The following is a 20727-nucleotide window of genomic DNA, read 5'->3' on the forward strand; positions in this document are numbered from 1 at the left end:
GTCTTTGAATAACAAGCCCTGGTCTGTTTGTTTAAGGAAACGCAGGTATTTCCATCGTGCCCGGCTGGACTCGGATGGGCACAGATTTGCTGGAAGATGTGTTCCAAGTTGGTGTAAGCCCCTAAAGGTGAGATGGCAGAGGGAAAAGGCACTTAGGGAGAGGAGCTTTAAGTACAATTCCAACATTAAAAAAACCGCCATGTTGTGTTGTTTTCTTCCTGAAGGAATTCGTGACCTGTCAGAATTTGGACCACAGAAACCTCTTCGACCTCCTCCAGATGTTGGAGTACGACCCAGCCAAGCGCATTACTCTGGAGGAAGCACTGAAACATCCTTTTTTCTCACCCTTGAAACGGCAGAAAAGGAAGCTGCCTCCTGTAGCTGAGAAGGCTGATGCTGATGTCACTCCAAAGAGACAAAAAAATTATTAAATTACTTATTGCCTATAGTTATTTTGTAGATGCCCTTTTTTGTGTTACAGCTTTTTGGATACTGAAGTTTAATCCCACCGCTGGCATAAAACTTAAGGAAAAGATACTGACAAGCCCGCTTGCATTTTCTTGGTGAATAAAAGTCTCAGGCCAGTTGCGCGTTGAACACGTGGAATAGGTCACCCCCTGCTCTCTAAACTAGGCTTCCTAACAGCAAGAAAGGACTATTTTAATTGTTGTCTTCAGCTGTCACCAGAATAGTTAAGGCCTAGTACTGATTTTTACCCTTTTCCGTCTCTGATGCTTCATTTTTGGGTAAGAGAACAGAGGCAGCACTTGACATAAATGTAATGATGTCCTTTATTTGTTTAAAAAAAAAGTTACAAAGGTAGGTTACCATAATATTGAACAGATTGTGTTGCGATCACCTTTTTTTTTTAAATCTTTATCAGGTGTACTCAGCGTACCAGTATTTCACTTAATGTTATTACCTTCAATAGCATAGACTACTCTTTTTACCAAATCTGTCTCAAATTCTGAGCTGTCCTGAGAATTTCCATTGAGAATTCAAAGTTTTAGGGAGCAGACAAACTGGTTTAACATGTCATCTGCCAGCACAGAATGATTTCAAAATGTCATGGGGAGGGTTAGAGTTTAGTCTGCCTTCCTTTCCAGTCGTCACTATTCCCAGAGCCTGGGGAAGAATGTAAGGGCCTCTTGGCCCTGCTTGGAGACAAGTGCCACAGCCCTAAACCCCAACCTGGCCACAAGGCAGACACCACCCTCTGCTGTGCCACTCCCTGTACCCCACAGCAGGTACTGCTTTTTGCCCCCCACCACCCCTGCCAGCAGGACAGGGAGCTCCCAACAGCAAGGCAGGTGCCATGCCCAGCAGCTGGGCTAGAAGATTGCTTTCAAGGGCTAGTACAGAGAGGAGGCAGCCCTGGGGAGATGGACAGCCAGGTAGGAACTAAATGGGGGGAGCTGAAGAAAGTGGAATGGACTTTAGCATCACACCAAGTTACCACACAAGCCACTGGCCTCTTCACTTTCAAGGCTTTTTTACAGTTTAATTTGCAAACAGAACTGCCAGAAATTTCATTCACCATATCATGTCTCCTCAAATATAGATAGAAAACCCAAGGGGTAAAATGGATTTCATTGTGGAAGGCCTTAAATTACATTATTACAGTAGAAAATACAGGAGGTAGAATATAACTGAAAGGACAAATGCAGGTTAGAGTAAAATCTAGAATAGCTCCTGTAAGCTACTTAAAACATGGTTTTAAAAACTAAACCCAGTATTTCAATAACTATAGAAAACAGTTAAAATAAATTGCCATGAGAGCCCTTATATCATGCTTGATACAGGGAGGTAGGATGTAAGAATCAGAAGGACACATGAGACATGACACTTATCTACAGCTCCTGTTTGCTTTACTGAGGACAGGGGTTCACAGGTCAGTCACCCTCTTCTGCTTCCGACTCCGACTCTAGAACAGAAAGACCTCATCACCAGGCTGCCAGTGGGGAACGCCCCCCACCCTGCCCAACAGTTGCTACTGGATGCCCGGGGGGGCTCATTGGCAAACTTTTCTACACAGTACCAGGTGGGGGGGCACACTTAGTCTCAAGGGCAATGAACACTCCTCCCCAACCCAAAACAAAGCACCAGTGCACCAAGCTTCCCAAAATGAACCAGCTGCTGGTTACCTTCTTCAGCATTCTTGAGCCATTCCACAAATTTTTTCATTTGCTCCAGAAAAACACTCTTCCCTTTTGCAAGATGTGCATCTTTATACCACTTCAGGATGGGTTCTTCACTCAGCACTTCAGCTGTAAGATGTGCAAGAGCAGCATTACCTGAATGCCAGCTGACAAGAATTCCTGACCCTGACCAAGAAGCCTTTGCTTTCTCCCTGGCCCAGCACAACCCCCACTCCTGTCCTGGGCCTCCTCAGTATTCTGAGAACCACCCATTTCAGATTGGCTGCTGGGGGTTCCTGAGCACGCACCTCAGAGCTGCACTTTCACTCCCATTGACAGTCTCATGTATTTCGTAGCTATCTGGGATGACACACCAAGGAAAGCTTCAGGTCAACAGCTCAGAACAGCTGCAAATTCTTTAAAGCCCAAAGTACCTCACAGGAAGTGTTTGTTTTTTAAGTTTTACAAGTACAATATAATCTTCAGATTAACAACGTGTTCCCATGGGTGCACCACATGTTTTTCAGTAACACCTTTCAACAGCCATTAACAGAGAGACTGGAGCACTCCACAACACCTTGGTGGTCTCAATCTCTGGCTGTTCAGTTATTCAGACAGAGAACTAAGAAGAATAATCACCTATCCCTACCTTAAAAGGGCCAAAGAGCCTTAAAATCTAAATTTAGATTTGATCTACCACAACTCTTAGAATCTAGCAGACAGGCAGTATCCTTGCCTAGAGGAATACTTCCCCACATGCCAAGGACTGCCACATCCACCTTTGCAAACAGAAATAGACAGTTCTTCAGCTTATGAAGTGCAATGTTATAGCACTGATCTTCCGTAAAGGTCTTATCAGGACTGAAGCATTCTGCGAATACCAGCTTTAAAAAAAAAAAAAAAATACACAAAAAAAACCAACAAACCACCAACCCAAAACCAACTTCCTCAAACTCCCACACATCCCCAGAACTACACCCCCCCCAAAGTTACCTTTATAGAAGAGTACCACTATTTTCTGGAAGGCCTTCATGAAGTGAATGTTGTCATAACAATACTCCTGAATCTTCAACAGAAGAGTCAGCTCTGACTGACCTTGGGTAGTAAAGGCAGCAAGTAGAGGGCTGTATTGCTGTGACAGGAACAACTAATTGGCACATGCAGAGCACATTGCATTTTACTGCCTGACTAGGCTGGTTTCACAGTTTCTGTCAACCACTGCTTAGAAATCTGCAACACCACCCCACCCACCCCCGCAAGTGCTTCTGCAGAAGTCACACTGCTTTTGCCTCAGTAACTCAAGACTATAATACAACTGTTACAAGGGGAAGGATTCCCTGTATTAGGGGGGCTGTAGGTTTTAAGTCATTTAAAAGGGAGCTAGAGACAAAGGGAAGCACCCTACTGAAGGGGTGCAAAAGTCCACACTTCAGTTACAGTACCTTCAAATGCTTAATGGCTTGCTCTGCTACCAGCTCCTCCTTTTTGTTCCATTCCACGGTGCTCATTACACTTGACCAGATTATGGCTACCACAGTCTGTTCTGAGATGTTGTTTTTCTTCATCTCTTCCTTCACATACAATATTATCTGCCAGTTAGAATAAAGAGAGTCAGCACACAGGCCACATATGAAACTAAACTAAAATTTCTGTTATAAAAGTAACCTGGAAACCTTCAGAACCACAAATCACCCCCTTGATCATACAACAGGATTCAGGACATTAAGGAAAGACAGTGAAGCAAATACCAGAACACCCTGGTCCTAATTTTAATCCTAGCAAGAGCTAGGTGTTTAAATTTAGTATTTAATTAGGCATATATCTTCTTCAAATTAGTATTAAATGCTATTGCATTTCAGATAGTTTGAGCTAAGCTCCTACAGAAAAAAAGAAAGAAAAAAAAGAAAAGCACCTCCACCTTGTCTACAGCCAAATACTTACATCCTTGAAGGGATCTCCCCGTGACATCTGCTCCTGAAGCTCTTTCTGCAGCTCCTTCCGAGCTCCTATGGTTTGCTGGTTCCGAACATACTCGGAAAGTTCTTTTAGTCCTGCTTCAGTGAAGTACTTGGAGAAGTGTTCAACACTTTGTTTGTTGGCTGGGAAGAGTTCCTGAAAACAAAGTTTTACAACTCTTTCACAAAAGAAACGTGTTGAATACTTTGCTGGTAAATGCTATTTACTAACTTGGCTTAAGTAGTAAATCAGTAATTTCAGTGGTACTCACCATCAGCCTGTTATCCATGTTTACTTTACGAAGACTGACAGCCACTGCATTAATATCTTTCTCATTTATCCATGATTTGAACAGCTTGACTGCAAAAGCTGCAGAAACACCTGTGCAGTAGGAACAGTACTATTGTTATTGAAATTCAAAGCAAAGAGAATCACAAGGCCGGAGAGTATAGGGCACTGAGTTTGGTCAGACCCCTGCTCAAAGCAGCAGCTGTGCTCAGAGGCTGCCCTAGCAGTGGCTGCAGTACCTCTGCCTGAGGAGGCTGCAGCCTCCAACATGTTGGACTTTTCTCACCACGCAGCATCACAAAGGCTTCCCTGTACTAAACTCAACTCTCCTTGCTGCAGTTTAGAAAGGAGCCTAAAGACAACACACCTTCTGCATCCAGAAAGGTCCCTCTCCAAAACACAGTGCTGCCTTGCTGGGCAACACCAGCAACAGCAGCCCCCAGTGTCGTGTAGGGAAGTCCTACACAGCTTTCCAAAAAGACTAGTCTTCTAACGACCTTCCAGGTTGTGAGGCAGCATGTTTACTTTTGCTAATTTGGCAGCAAACCTACCACCAGATGAAGCTAGTCAGCTGCCAGGGTGTACTGTCATCACAATTTCCACCTACTGTGGAAACTGTGTCATGGTTCTGTCCCCCACCACCCTTCCCTAAAGGAGGAGTTGGACAACACTCACCTTCTTTAACCAAGTTCTCATTGTAAAGACTGTTGAGAATTGATGCATTAAGCGTCCCGTTGGCTAGCAGGATACCCGTCAACATGGCCAGTTTGTTCCGCTCAGACTCTGAGAACCCTTTCAGGAACAGAAGCAACTGCAAGAGGAAGTAAGAATAATTGCCAAAGAACTACCATCTCTTAGGAAAGTCTGGCCTCCATGTTGGACGCTTTTGTTTCAATCAAGGTATTCAACAAGCATAAGCACCAGTTCACTGGTAGTCTCCCCTAGTCATACAAGCTAGCTGTTCTTTTACTGAAGACTTCAACTGTTGTACTTTAATAATCCATTATAGAGCTCATCTCGTGTAGAGTTGTCTACTAATAAGGACCTACGCTCCATACCTTTTTGACTTCATCTTCAAAGCCTTTCTCCAGGTACTTGTAACGCCTGATTAGCTTGTTGAAAACCTAAAGAGATACAGAGGTGGTTATTTTTTGCTCTGTACTACCATTTGAGTTCAAAAATAACACATTCAGTGAAGTTGATCTGAACTCCTTAGAGCACTTGCAGCTTAGAACAGTGCTACTCTACCTCTTCCAGTACACTTCTTAAAGCCATGCATTAATTTCTACCTAAACTTTCAACTACACAAAGATTACATTTTTGACCACTAAACAGTTTAAGTTAAATTGTACTCATTACAACACTAACCTGAGCAAATGCTTGCATGGTTTCTAGGTCTTCCTGTGCTGCAAATACACAGACGTTTGTGCGTGTCATGTCATCTGCCAGGGTACCACCTGGGGCTAAAGAAGAGTTTCGGCATTAGTGGTACTACTTCCCAGTGAGAGTACTGAATAGTCTCCACAATAAGAATTCCAACACCCCTAACATGGAACGCATTGTCCTTTCATGATGACTGAACGACAGGATCACTGAAGACACCGCTACCTTTCCATCTGCTCCACCACTGTAGTGGAACTTTAAAATCAGTAGCTTCGATATAAACATTTAAATATTCTAACCCCCTACTGCTAACTGGAATGGCAATACATCTTGTTTACATGTGGGTAAATTCATATGACCTCCTTTTCCCTGAAAGGAAGCCACTGAAGCTGCTTAATCCTAGCAAGTGTCTTTTTAATGTCTGCTGCAATAGTGCTGCTTTGTAAGGGTCTTGCAAATAAAATGAGTAGCAAAAGGAGATGGAACATGATGCACATTCAGAATTCAGTGTCCCAGAAAGGGGCTTGAAACTTTAGTCTTGAAAGGCACTTGAGCTTTTTAGCTGCTAATTAGAAGATGCTTCATCACCATCCCTCTTCAATTTAATACAGGCATTTGAATTGTAGCCAGGCTGCTTCACTAACTACAGAGAATTCAAGTCACTGATTACAGTGCCAAAATACCTCATCACTGATTTCTATGCTATCTCACATACAAGGGGAGATCCTTTTGTTATGGATTAGTCAGAAACATGACTTGAAGACAGAGGTAAGCATTCGTGATAATAATATTAAAAGATAGTAAGGCAACAGGATGACAGTTTTTATTTTGGCCTTGTCTGGCTAAAGATCAAAGCTACTCTACTTACCTACTTGTTCTAGACTAGAGGGAGTTGAGTAAAGGATGCCTATATTAATGTCACGATGCATTTTTCCCTCCTTTCTCAGCCTCATTCCTAGAAGAAACACTTCCTAACACAGTATGCGTATGTCAAAGTTAAGACTCTTGAACGTAAACCCACAGATTGTAACAATTTGTTACAATCACCTAGCAATGCTCCAGACAAGTTTACTTAGACTACCAGCTCTTGTAACATCAGCCAAAGAGCCTCTTACCCAAAGGAACATCACAGTAACTTCAGTCTACAAAACACTGTTCTGATACACAGCTCAGACAGGCAGGCACATGAACTTAAGCCATTCTGAAAGTCTTGCTTTTTCAGCATTTGTTTGAGCAAGTCACCTGACATTTTTGCAGTACTACTGTGAAGACCTCCTCAACATTCAACAGATGCATCCTCCCAAACCAGCCACCCCCACTGCGGAACTGCCATCCAGAGTCTGACAGCGGCCCAGATTCAGATTATTTCCTCTCCTCTCCATACGCATTTACATCCTTTGAATTCTATATCCATTACATTTCAAAAAAATCTTCTGCAACTGCCAAATTTCTCATTTAAGTCCTGCCCCCCAACTACTGCATAACAAATGCTAAAATCTGAGACAGACCTTTTCCAGTTTAGGCAGACAACATAAAAGGTCCTCTTCACAGTATTTAGTCAAGTAGGAAACGTAAAGTCAAAAATCTAGAAGTACGACTTTATTTTACTACTTTACAACCTCATTTAGCTTCATTTACTTCTTTACCTGGTTGCTGAGCACCTGCTCCACTCTTTGCTCTTTACAGTGTACACAAGTTTACAAGACTTTGTCATCACATCTCAATTTCCTCAGCTCCCTGCGTTTTCTGCTGACTCTCAGTTTCTTACTCCCTGACATTTGCTAGAGGCCATGACCTCCCTGTTGTCGACAACAAGCAATTTATAATAGCATTTCCAAGACTAAGCACATCAGATTCTTCTGTAAACAATATTACTTTCCATAATAACAGGGTAGGGTGCACAAAGCACAGGTGCGTACCAGAATCTTTCAGGTAACTCTGTTGGTCTTGAGACCACAGACCTGGAACAAGCATTCAATCATCTCAGTAGCAGTAGTGAACTTGACTACAGAGTCAAGATCCACTCCTAGTTAAAAAAACACAAACCCAAAACACAACATATTTTCCTTTAATCCAAGTCTGTAAAATCCACACTTTGAAGAATGCAAACCAACACAAGCAAAAATGTGTCAGGTTATACAGAGTATTTCTACAGTAACTTCACTGCTCAGCCAATCATTGTTTACTACACATAACTTAAACCCTGTTCTACATGCTCAATAGGCTCTTTTGCAGTTTTTACACAAAAAAAAACAGCAAGCTTTTGTAGAGTCAAGTGACTAAAGGCTGACAGCAGCCCTACTAACAGGACTTACCCAGCATTCCACCAGCCACCAGGATGTCAAAAAGCGTTTCTGCATAGCGGCGATAGTCGAGTTTTGCACCAGACGCATCAAGAAACTTTGCTACCGCCTCCAAGTCAGTGCCAGTTTCAGTTAAACCTTGAATAATACAGTCCTGGAACTGAGTAGGGTCAAACCTCTCTTTTTCATCTGTAAAAACAAAGTTTTTATTTTATTGAAATAAAGTTGCCACACACAGCTGTATGGTTTTTAAAGTTTGTAATTTAATCTTGTTTTTAAAAACCCCAAACCAAACTTGCACTGACAAGCCTGACAACTGGTACTAACTAGCACAAATAGTGACTTAACAGTGTAGCCTAAAATTAATTTCAATGGCCAATATAGCAGTAAGAAGTTCTACTGCTTTCACTCTCCTATTCAGTCAAGGCTGGAGGAAAGGCTGTGAAAAGCTATAACATTCCTTAGTTACCTCTGATTGAATTCTTACTGTACTTTCACTCAGAACAGTTCTTTGTGATGATCATTAGTTGGCTCTAATAAAGCCCATCTGACTTTTCAGTTTGATTCTTATACCACTGTTAAGAACTTAGATCACTCTTTTGCTCAAAAACCAGAGGTTTAATTAAATCTTGGAAGGCAATTCAAAATACATACCCCTACAGTTTTGTGCATTTGACTCTATTACTCCTGTTCCATTTCAGCCCTTTGGACCTCTCACTATTTAAAAAAAAAAAAAAAAAAAAAAAAAAAAAAAAAAAAGCTGCATACTATTTTCATATTCGAGCCAACCGACAATACTTGTTTTTCGCCTATAAAGACAATCCCCTCCTCTAAATGAGTCTGAAGCAACTGCTTTTCCTCAAGTGCCTGGGTGAAATGTAGAAATCTGAGCTAACTGCTTAGTCTTAAATAAACATGAAATGATGGACTGTAATTAAAGATCCATTTAGCATCCTTTGTTGTTAAAGCAGAATACATGCTTCTTCACACTGAAGATACATATCATTTGATCACAGCCTTGTTTTCACTATAGGCAGGGCATAGTTAATATGCAACAAAACCACCTGTGTAACTAACAGTAGCCTTAAATGGAAGAGGGTTTTCAACTTTATTCATCTCAATTCATCCTTAGATTATGCAAACCATGAGACGAAAAGCTTCCAAAGAAACAGAACTCAGCTGCAGATCTTACTTTGAGTGCTGTCTACAACAGCTTAGCCAGTTTTGTTAGCAGCTGTTAGGAACCCTTCTGTAAGGGGCATACTAGTGTCCTCATACTTAATGCAAGTATCAACACTTTGTAACAGTTGGGTAGAAGTCTAGAAACACTGGATCGGTTATTTCCCAGGACAGATTCATGAAGCTCATTGTTACGGCAGAGTTGCTTGGAAGCCAAACTATGGTTAAATGCTTAAAAACAGACAAAACCCCAGGACACTAGCATTTCATCCTCTGCTGGGCAGACTAAACGCAGCTCTCACTTCAGCAGTTTCTCAACATGCTTTAACACTGAAATCGGTTCTGTAAATCAACATGTACTTCTCTACAACTTAATTACTAGCTCAGTACGTACAGCATCCTTAACGCTATCAGTCTGAGGTAGAACACTACTGGTATATTAGTAAAACAGTATCAAACAGAAACTCTAAGAGCTGTGCCCATTTCCTCTTCAGGCTTAGAAAACCACCACCAAAATACTAAATTACTCATCACACTTCTTCAATCATTAACTCTTCTTATGGGAGTAACTGTGTACATACAGAGACAGGCACATCCCACACTTTGGGGTTTTGTTGGTTGGTTGGGGTGGATGGGTTTGTGGGGTTTTGTTTGTTTTCTAGGGTTAGCTTAATTTAAATCACAGATTCTTATAGCGCTAAGGGGACAATGTAACTTTTATCCAGTCGCTAACACTGAAATTCCTACTCAGTTAGATGACACTTAGATGTAGGTATTGATCTGCAACAACCCTGTGCTGGAGTCCCCCTGTAACTCAGGGGTACTAGATACTTCTGCTTTCAGGCTAAACACAGTACAGTTCTAGAATGACTGCCTCTTAAGCCAAGGTTATCACAGTAAATTCAGGTACAGTTCTTACTGCCAAATATTTTCTATTAGTACAGAGAATATTCTAGCACCTAGAGTTAGCCTCAAGACATTGTATTTAGCGTGGTCTCGTTTAGAAGATGAATGAGAAGCAGATAAAGGCACTGGGTTGTTTATTGACCAAACCCGAGTTTTAACCGGGGGCCACACACACGGCGCTGACAGCGGGCAGGGGCAAGATGCACACTGCAGACCACTTACCTCTTTTTCTAGTTTTAAAACGCTGGCCTGATAGCGTCGGCTTCTGCGGCTTTTGATTATTCATAAAAGACACCCTGCAAGGAAGCAGCAACACGCCTCAGGACGCCAGGTGCGGAGCCTGCCCGCCCCGCCGGCCCCCGTCCTGCGCACCCTGCTGCCGGAGGGCGCCTCGCCAGCTCCCCGCCCGGCCTCTCCCCCTCGGCACCGCTCCTCCTCCCCTGCCCTTCCCCGGCCTCCATTTTCCCCACGGCACAGGGCCTGCAGCAGAAACATGGTACTTGAAGGGGAAAATACCAATTAATACATTCTTTTCTGTTCATTTGATTATTTATCAAGAGCTGTAAGGCTTCCTGCCTAAGTAGACTTGTGTTTTAGAAGGGCTGATAACTGATTGAACTTAGTAAATTCAGACTTGTAAATAAGCTTTAGACAAAGCTTATGTCAAGCTATTTCTCTTATTCATTTAAATACAGAGTAACTGTCAGAAAATCTGCTATCCCAGATCCTAGTCTCACTTTCAAATGGATTAGATATTGCAGTTTCAAATTTGACAAGCTGTTTCATACAATTTACTTGATGTGTGTGTCAGAGGGATTGGAAGCATTAATTATTAGTATGTTAAATTTATGCCCAGAATTTCTGTTTTTTATTAGCGTCTTGATTAGCATTCTGTTAGGTTCTGTACAAATATATACATATAAAAAGAGCACTCTATTCCAAAAGGCACATTTGATGTGTTTTCATTTGTGCATTCCACCAAATAAACCTGTCTCTCAGTAGCTGTCAGAGCTTCTGTATGTTTACTAGCTCTCTTTTTCTTATGTGGGGAAATTCTAAAAGCTCATGGGGCTTTACAAGTTTAATTTCACACCTTTGTCAATACCATACCTGCTGTGCTGTTAGGTCCTACATTTGCTGTTACAGTTGTAAAAATTTCTTCTTTCCTCAGATCCTGATGATAACATCACCTTATAAAGATGTCATGTATTACAGTCCATACAGACAGAATTATCAGTTATAAGCTACTCATATCTGACATAGAACAAAGTTGCTTAGTTCCAGAAGTGCAGGCCTTCTCTCCTGCAGTTGAAACACCATTTCTTTCACTAGCAAGTCTCATCCTATCTTCAGGCTTTAGAGCAGTCTGTCAGACAGCATAAACAAAGCCAGTATGTTAGTGTAGGTCCTTTAATTACTGTCTAAAAAACACTGCCAAATTCACACAGCAGCACATAACAGGAAATGTCTACCAAACTGAATATAACAACATGCAACATACTCTGTATGCTGATACAGGGCAGCAGATGCAATTGCCACTCAGTTCTTTGCTCCCCCAAAAGGCAAACCACTAGCTCACCAAGAGATTGCAAGCTTCCCTCTAGACCTTACACAGCTGCCAAATTTCCACCATGTGGAAAGTATAATGATCCTTTGACTAAAGCTCTTGAAATGACCAGTTATCAGGTGTATAAACAGAACAAGTCCCCGTGCTTAGGAAGGGGAAAGTGAGGTCACCTGCACAACCATGACTTCCTAATTAAGGCCATCCCCAGCCCTATTTCTTTTTTATCCCAGCAAATCACTTCCACAGCTGTGAATCTTTTCACGGCCAGAATCTTGTCAGGTGTAGCAGAGGGGTCATCGCACCTCTTGGCTAAATTGTAATTTTTCAGAAGCAAGCAAGGAAGAAGTGTTGGCCTTTGGTGTTCTTATACAATGTTCTAGGTGATTTGCATCAGCCACTTCTAATCCAGGAAACACACCAATTCTGGTAAATTTTTTTTTTCAGTAGATATTCTTTGAAAACCCTATCCTTGAATGTATCTATGTTTAGGAAGGCAAACAAGTATTCCTTATCTATCCATACAAGAGATAGATTACATTTAAAGCTTGGAAAAGAACAATCTGTGAAATTCTTACATCCAAGCAGAATCAGTTAGCTTGCATTTGATCCCACTGTCTTATTCAGTTATCCTAAAGTAAGGTCATATCTTCAGAGAGGCTGCTTACCTTCCCCTGGTTCTTCTTGTCTGGACTACAGGCATTGCACAATCACCCAACCCAGCGTTCCCTTAGTTACACTACCCTTGCAGGTTAAAACTAGAGTAAAACTTGGAAGCTGTAAAATAAATGTCTTGTTCATTCTGCAAGACAGATATACACTGGGTATATAAAAAATGGAAAGCTTTAAAAATAAGGAAAAAGTAAGCCTATGCTTGCCATGTATGGACACATGAATGTGGAAATGAAACCACTGTCCTTTCTGGAGCTCGAGTGCTTGTACTTGCATCTGAAAGTGTAATACAATTTATCTCAGTTGTACAAGATGACTCCTCCATGCTTCTGAGAGCCTCAGTCACAATAAATAGAATTTCTTTAGATGAACGTGTTAGGGGTCGATGCCCACTTGAGGTGAGGCTGATGCAGCTCCACTGCCTAAGGTCCAACCAGTAGCAAGGCTGAGCATGTATTCTCAATGAGCAAACATGCAAACATGTAAAACATATACATATAAATACAGTTGGCCACACAGATCAACACAGCCAGAAACACTCTGCACTCACACAGACACAAACAGCACCAATGTCCTCATCCTGTTCCCCTCTCTGATGGATTAGAATGAAGGTCCGTTAGAGGAAAATGTACATATATATATATACACACACACTCACACACTAAGGATCCCCTCTGGCTTTAGACAGGGTATCCAGTCCCAGGTGTCCCCCTTGCTGTCACCTGTATGTAAGACCCACCAAGGCCTACAGCCCCTCTCCAGTATGTCTGTTGCTGTGAAATTCATTACTGCAGCAGATTAATGAGAAAGCACCAGGCTCACCAAGTCACACATTTTGAACTCTAAGCTTGCACACTGGTCATTCTTAGTGTCAGTAGGAGCCAAATTTCATCTCATACCATTTTCAATACTGTTTTCCTTGAAACAGTATCAGATATAGATCACTGTCATGAAATAGCAGGACAGTGCCTTACAAGTTTGCTTTTACTAAAGACATATTTCAGCAAATTCTGTTAACAGCCCAATTAAATCCCCAAAATACCACATTCAAAAATACCCTAAGGGAGATCACATTCAGAAGGAGGATTTTCACCTTTATTTATGCAAATTTACAGATGTGGTGGTCTGTCCCCCTGTATTTTTGCTCACTAATCCATGGTATCCCAGAAATCCTCACCTCTGTTATAAAATTCACCCAAAGCTGGTACTGGATACCTGTCCTGCTGTTTAACCCTTCCCACCTCCAGTACACCTCCCTCACCTTGTGCCCTCTCCTTACCTACAGATGAATGCATCAGCTATGTCCTGCTTTGCCATTTTTGCTGGAAAGAAGGAGCAAAACTGTGGGTAAGGCAAAGGAGAGGAGGAGTGAGTGCTGGCAGTGCAGTGAAAGCAGTGATTATATTCCAGCTCTAAGAGAGATCAAAGTCAATAGTGGTTCAGAGATACCCAGTGATACAGCAGGCCTGAGATGAGCTGCCAGAAAGCAAAGAGCTATACTAGAGTATTACTGTGGTAGTAATCATGTATCAGTGTCTAGAAAACAGTTGGCAGTATGTACTTTCAGAATCTCTGTTCTACTCCAATACATGTGATACACTGCCCTATCACTAGTCAGTGTCTAATTCTGATCTTTGGGATTTTCACAGAATCACAGAACAGAAAGAGTGGATAACAACAGTTGTGACTCTCCAACTCTGTGTAGAAGTGGCAAAATGGTCCTATTTGTGATTTGCTCTTTCTTGAAGGTATTTTTGAAATTGCACGCAAATTCTTTGAAGTTCATGGGGTAACTCCAGAACTAATCCAGTGTAGCATGGAACAAAATTGGATTTAGAAAGAATTGCATGTTTCAAAATGAGAGGTCTCTTACTTAGCAGGACAATAGAACTGGTGCTTATATCTTGTTCTGCAAAGATGGATAGAAGTATATATCTGTGTGTGTAAGTATTACAGTTCTACTTCTTTCTTGCAGGAATGCTTTCAGTCAGTAAGTTGCTGAAGGAGTCACCTTGTTGTCTGATACTTAGGAAAGCAGTATTAATCTGTATTGATGGCCCATGGCTTACAGGTTCCAGCTTTATCTTCTGGAATCTGAAAGAAAATATAGAGAAAATTATATAAAGAAAACTTACCGTAATTCAGAAATCCATGTAATCCACAAGTGCACAAATTTTGCATGCACAAATTCCCTGCTTTCTCATGTTATGAAAGTTGTAAAATCAACCAACTTACCCCTAGTCAACAGTGGCATTCTTGTAATTGAACAGGTGATTAAGCGCATCTCCCTATAGCACAGGTGAGCTCAGAGCCTGAAAGGCTCAGATTAGAGGAACTGGCATATGAGGTTCCATTATGCAACATGGTTTAATGAGACTGCATTAAATCATGGAGGCCATGATGTTTGCAAGGAAATCCTACATTTCTGAGGGAATCCTCCATGTTCCTGGAGATGGAACATCAGCTCCTGATGAATGGAGAACACCACCACCTTTATTTCAATTCTAAGTTGTTACCAAGTGTTTGCACAACACCTAGCCTGCAAAGGTTCTGTGTTCACTCAAGCAGCTCTAGGAATACTTCTTAGATCGTTACACAGAAAATGACCTTATACAAAGGAATTGGGACTTAGGCTGTTTAGGCCTTTACAGTTAATATTTTAAATTTGCACCCTTAGATTCTGTGGATGCCACTCTCAATGGTGATGCTTTCATGGAAACATAAATCTAAAATTTGGGAGTGCTCTTGTGCATGCAGCCTGTGTACTAACTCCATGTTGTGAAAATACCTGGATGCATGTTAGCCCGTATTTCCATCTCCCTGATTTTCAAGGAAGAAAATAAGGAAACTGGGGTACATAGTTCAAAGTGGAATCAGTCTAGACCAGAGGCAGAGGACAAGTGGTGGAGCATACCTACTCTGTGTCTAGACATAGTCATAGTTCCTAATAGAGATGCAAATAAAGTGACACTAAAGACATACTCAGACTCTAATCTGAGAAGTAATTGCAACGGGTTTTAGATTAAAGGAGATACATAAATTGGAAATATTACCACTGAGGAAACAGCACAGGTTCCTCGGTTCTGAACTGTCAGTTCATGTTACTCTGTCAACAAAGCTGAGCAAAGTATCACTGACTGAATAAAGTGCAAAGCTTTGCTAATTGTGGTATGTTGAAGAAAAGAAATTTGTCTCACGGACTAGTCTACATGCACACTCCATTCAGATTAAAAAGAACTGAGAAGTTGGCTAGCTCACAAAAAGAATGAAAATAACCTTACCATTTCAGTAAAGACATCATAACAGGCCATGCGAATCTGCTCAACAGTCAAGGGACTGTTCAGTGCCAAGTCCAGGGGCAGTCCTCTTTCCTTCTGTGTAACAGCCACTGCACCTTGTATTGCAAAGAACATGGAGCTACCCAGGAAGAACCCGGCCTTGCCCATGCTCTGGCAGAGGAGAGAGGCAGCTGGAGTGACTGGCTTTAGAAACTGTCAGCAGAGAGTTATATCAGCACATCTCCACTGTAGGTATCTGAAATACACCGAATTACACTAGCTCAGTATTTGGTCATGTCCAGCATGTTTGGATTCCTTGGATCTCTGAGAACTTTCAGATCAGAAAAACATTGAAGACCAGGATTGGGCTGGTGGGGATCATTTTAAAATTCACAATACAGCTACACTGTCACAAAAGCTTCCTGCTGGAACTTCAGTGCTCATATTATAAAGCCATTAAATAACTCATGACTTCTCACATAAACTACCTTTTATATATCCAAGTGGAATTAATTCTATGTGATGAAAGAGAGGAAGAAAGCCACCCACCCCCACTGTCACCTTAGCCCCTCTTGCATGGATAAAGTTTGTGCTTTCTAATTTTGATAAGAAATGTGCCCTTTGTCTGTATTTATTTTCTTCATCTGAAAGAGCTTGCTTACTCATTTACACCATGTAAGGCCATTAAGAGTGGACTTTCTTCTGGAAATTCTTATACCTTTGTGTGGTGTTTTTGGTTGGGGTAGAGTTAATTTTCTTCACAGTAGCTAGTATGGGGCTGTGTTTTGGATTTGTGCTGAAAATGGTGTTGATAACACAGGGATGTTTTCGTCACTGCTGATCAGTGCTTACACAGTCAAGGCCTCTTCTCCCTCTCACCCCACCCCACCAGCGAGCAGGCTGGGGGTGCACAAGGAGTTGTGAGGGGACACAGCAGGGACAGCTGACCACAACTGACCCAAGGGCTAGCCCAGACCGTATGGCGTCATGCTCAGCATATACAGCTGGGGGGAAGGAGAAATATGGGGACATTTGGAGTGATAGTGTTTGTCTTTCCGAGAAACAATTACGTGTGATGAAGCCCTGTTTTCCCTGGAGATGACTGAACACCCACCTGCTAATGGGAAGTAGTAAGTGAATTCCATTCCTTATTTTGCTTTGTAAGTGGCTTTTGCTTTACCTCTTAAACTGTCGTTATCTCAACCCATGAGTTTTCTCACTTTCACCCTTCTGAATCCCTCCCCCATCCCACAGGGGGCAAGTGGTCGAGCAGCTGTGCGAGGTTTAGCTGTCTACTTGGGTTAAACAAAGACACTTTGTCATACCTGTTCTAGATTTGAGGCTGGAACAGTAGGAATTCCTGTCTTTTAGTAGCCAGAAGCCTACACTCCCTTTTAATTGACTCTTTTATTTTGAGATGCTTTTATTTTTTTGCTTTTGAGTCTATCTCAATCCTAGCGCTGGGTGCCTCCTCAGAGGATGATGTACCCTTAAAACTGAAAGAATGGTGTTCTGCCACAGCTAGTGGAAGAATTGGTATCTATTCCCATACCTATCATAGGTTTCCAGTGAGATTCTAGAAAGTCACTTAATCTTGTCTCGTAACTTCTCTGCCTTTAAGGAGGATCATATTTCCTTCTTTCATCCTTTCTCCTGTCTAGGCAGTTTAAGCTCTTCAAGACGGACTTTTTCACCTTTGATGAAAGTTTCTAAGGGTTTCTTAGTGCTACTGTAATACCAACAAAGCATAGGAATAAAATTATTCCAAAACTTCAGAATTCCATAGCTGAAACTGGAAATTTTTTTTTTTTTTTTTTTTTTTTTTGTTTCTACCATACACTGCAGTCATGGTTTTGCAGCAGAATCACCTGGTGTGCTTGCAAACAGTGTTTGACATGTTTACCTTGGAAGAATAGATAGCAACCGAGTTGTGTGAATTTGGCAGTAAATAGACACAGAAATGTTCAGGAATGCCACAGATGGCAGGGATCTTATATGTATCTGGGCCAAAAGTGAGCTCCTCTCCTTCTGGGGAAAAGTAGATTTCTTCTAATGTATAAAGATCAACTCCCTGGATGAAAGCCTCTTCAGTCTGAGGAAAAAAAAAAAAAAAAAAAAGTAAACTTCTACCTCTCATCCAGTCATTTTAAAATATAAAAATATATACACAATTAGACTTACTTTTTAAGCCTACATATGAACTGGCATCTTTCCTTCCAAAAGTAGAAATTAGCCAACATAGATCAAAATAAGACCAAGCTGTCCTCATCTGACTTACACAAATATTTTAATTGGCTCAAGTTCTATTCTTCTTTATTCCTGTCTAAACTCACTGTAACTAGTAGAGTTACCCCCGATTTGCTTTTGCAAAATTGCCAAAGAGAATTGAGTCAAATCCACAGGAACTCCCGTGAGGAGATATTTGCTCAGGGGCTATGACATAAATAGTCTGCTCAATCTGATATTTGCTTAAAAAGATTTGCAAATAGGTAGCGAAATTTTTTCTAGAGAAGAGCATCTCAGACACAAATAGGTGATAGGTTGGATATGAAGAGAAAATAACAGGCTAATCTAAAGTAGGAAGGAACAACTGCTGAGTAGACACCTGGGCTATGACAGTGGTGATGTAAACACCGGTGCAAGGTGAACATAGAATTGAACTGCTAAGAAAGAATGATTTGATAAATTTGGCAATCCTTGAATGTGCAAAATGAACATAATCTTCTAGACAAAGGGAAAAATATATGAAGATGAACCTGTAATAGGATGAATATGCAGGATAAGAAAGGCTTTTAGATGTAGGTCGTATTTTTAGGAGCGTTTCCTCTGACTCTGCAAAGAAATGACACATATTTTTTAGACTCTGAGTTCACCACTACTTTCTTATTTATAAACTATTAGTGAGTGACACCCCTTTTGTCAGTGTTTGTAGATATAGGTAGTTGAATCCATAATACAAAGCTCAGATGCTGTAACATCTTAGTGTGGATTCCTTGTCCCAGTTTAATTCCACCATGAGTGACTAGCAGAGACCTGTCTATGTAGATATGGATGAGAGCTCCAGCCTGAAGAAAAGCCACAGAAACTTGGTAATTTTCTTACTTCACTAAACAAAGATGCATAAGAAAAAGAGCAGGGCAAAGACAGATTTAATTCACAAGAATCAGTATATTATTAAAAGGGAGTGGAAATTCTCCAGCAGTCTGACAAGAACAAATACCATGGCTCTAAGACAGGATGGACTCTAAATGAGCTAGTAGTTATTCAGAGGAATTCTGCAGGGATCATAGTAATTAGTTCAAATAACAGAAAAGCATATTTTTCTTCTCATTAAACCAGGTGAATTAAAAACATGCTGGCTCTAGTCATAATGTATGTGTAGCCCCAGATACTATTCCCTCCTCATCCACAAAAAAAAAAAAAAAAAAAAAAAAAAGGAGGACAGAGCAGAATTTGAACCTGGAATCAAAGGCATTTTAGACAGATGGCAAGGTATCTCCTACTATGAACATCTATAGAACTTTTGTCTTAGAACAAGCAATGGCAAAAGTTGTACTTTTGTTTTTCTGAAACTGAGGGAGTAGTCCTAGTCCTTTTTGTTTCCATGTATCCACACAGGGCAATAATAAACTGGTGTTCACAGTATGTAATGTTGATGGAGCAATGACATAACTGCTCTTCCATTCTCTCTCATAGGCAGTCAAGAGAATGGCTTAGAACCTGATTCACTTTCTGTTTGTATTTTGTACTGCCTTGTACCAATAAATAGCTATCTTAAACAGGGGAAACGCAAGAAGCAGGTGGGAGTAGAAGTAATGAACTTTCATTCATGGTAAGATCAAGAACAAATAACTTGCCAAGGAATGGTGATGACAGAAATCAATCCCATACTTGCTATCCACTCTTATAAGGAAACAAGTGAATACAAAAGAGAACTAGAAATTCTGTAAAGAGACATTTTTCTGTAGCGTGCAATCAGCTACCAACACTCAGAGAGCAAACAGTAGAGCTCAAGCGGTTGTGAAATACAGTGCCTCCGGGACATCTTTTTATTTGTAACTAATTCTACATTGAGAAATAATGGTCATGTGATCTTTTTGATGCCAGCTTATGACATTTGCAGTCAGGTAACATTTTGCTGATGTCAGTTAGAGTTTTAGCTGACAGAGACAAGATTAAACAATAAATGTATTCTCTAAGATTCAGGTCTAGAGTTCTGGAAATTCATCAGTTTTGGTCTGGCTTCTAGAATCTTCAGATAACCAGTATGTGTACAAAATGTAAAATATACTAGAACTTCCACCAGAAAATCTTATTGCTATTATCCATATATGACTCAGCAAACTCATCTTTGTTTTCTTTAGCATACCTCTAAGCTCGGCCTAAGCAGGTATTGATAAGTGATATATGAATCAAAGATTTGAAATACATTCCAAATATAAGGCATGAGCCAGTCTTTTTCATAGGCTGAGGGTCCATGTAAAATTTAGAAAAAAGCCAAAGTCCTCTTGCTTTCATTTTACTAGGGACATAGATGGGTTCCCTAACACAAATCTAGAACTATAATGGGGATTATCATTTAAAAGATAAGCGAATCAAAATGAAACATAAGCCAAATGCTGCTTTTCCAAGATAGCTATCATAGTACTTTAGGGACCCATGCAAGTAAAAAAAAAAATAATTTAAAAAAATCACACTTTTTATTCAAACCCTGATCCTAATCCTGGTCTTAGAAATATTGTGGCACTTTATTTCTTCAGCAAAACTAAACATAAGCAAGGAAAGTCTATCAGCTGCAGCCCTTATCTTACCTCTGGTATCTGTGTAAGACTCAAGAAAGAACCAAGATTCTAATTTCTTCTTTTTCCTAGACTTTAATGCTAATAGTGCCTGAAAATATTGCCAATCTTCATCAGAATTAAACAGAAGACTTCCCTTCATTCGTTTAACCCTTCCCAGCTGCCTATGGAATACCTCCGGGGGAAAAGAAACATCTCAGCCTTTTTTTTCTTCACTTTGTTTCTAACTTTAACCCTAACACTACTGTCAGTGATATCCAA

The 20727-nt window shown here is 40.8% G+C and overlaps 1 protein-coding gene and 1 pseudogene across 2 annotated transcripts in view; both read right to left on the reverse strand.

Moving 5' to 3' along the window:
* BZW1 (basic leucine zipper and W2 domains 1) overlaps positions 1-10501 on the reverse strand; it is an 18016-nt gene extending 7515 nt beyond the window's left edge. The window contains exons 1-11 of one of the 2 annotated variants that reach the window (XM_026841644.1): positions 10376-10501; positions 8081-8257; positions 5751-5845; positions 5441-5506; positions 5058-5193; positions 4366-4475; positions 4080-4250; positions 3581-3727; positions 3132-3270; positions 2145-2267; positions 707-1924 (exon numbers count right to left, since the gene is read on the reverse strand). In XM_026841644.1, coding sequence (XP_026697445.1) covers positions 1893-1924; positions 2145-2267; positions 3132-3270; positions 3581-3727; positions 4080-4250; positions 4366-4475; positions 5058-5193; positions 5441-5506; positions 5751-5845; positions 8081-8257; positions 10376-10439 — 1260 coding nt within the window. In that variant the 5' untranslated portion in view covers positions 10440-10501 and the 3' untranslated portion in view covers positions 707-1892. Of the gene's footprint in view, positions 1-706; positions 1925-2144; positions 2268-3131; positions 3271-3580; positions 3728-4079; positions 4251-4365; positions 4476-5057; positions 5194-5440; positions 5507-5750; positions 5846-8080; positions 8258-10375 lie in introns of those variants that run through there. The other variant, XM_026841653.1, reaches the window with a different exon arrangement.
* Positions 10502-10734: 233 nt separating this feature from the next.
* The window catches only part of LOC113479451, a 38763-nt pseudogene continuing 28770 nt past the window's right edge, over positions 10735-20727 (reverse strand).

The sequence above is a fragment of the Athene cunicularia genome, assembly GCF_003259725.1.
Source record: "Athene cunicularia isolate RWA chromosome 1 unlocalized genomic scaffold, athCun1 chr1_part1, whole genome shotgun sequence".
NCBI lineage: Eukaryota > Metazoa > Chordata > Aves > Strigiformes > Strigidae > Athene > Athene cunicularia.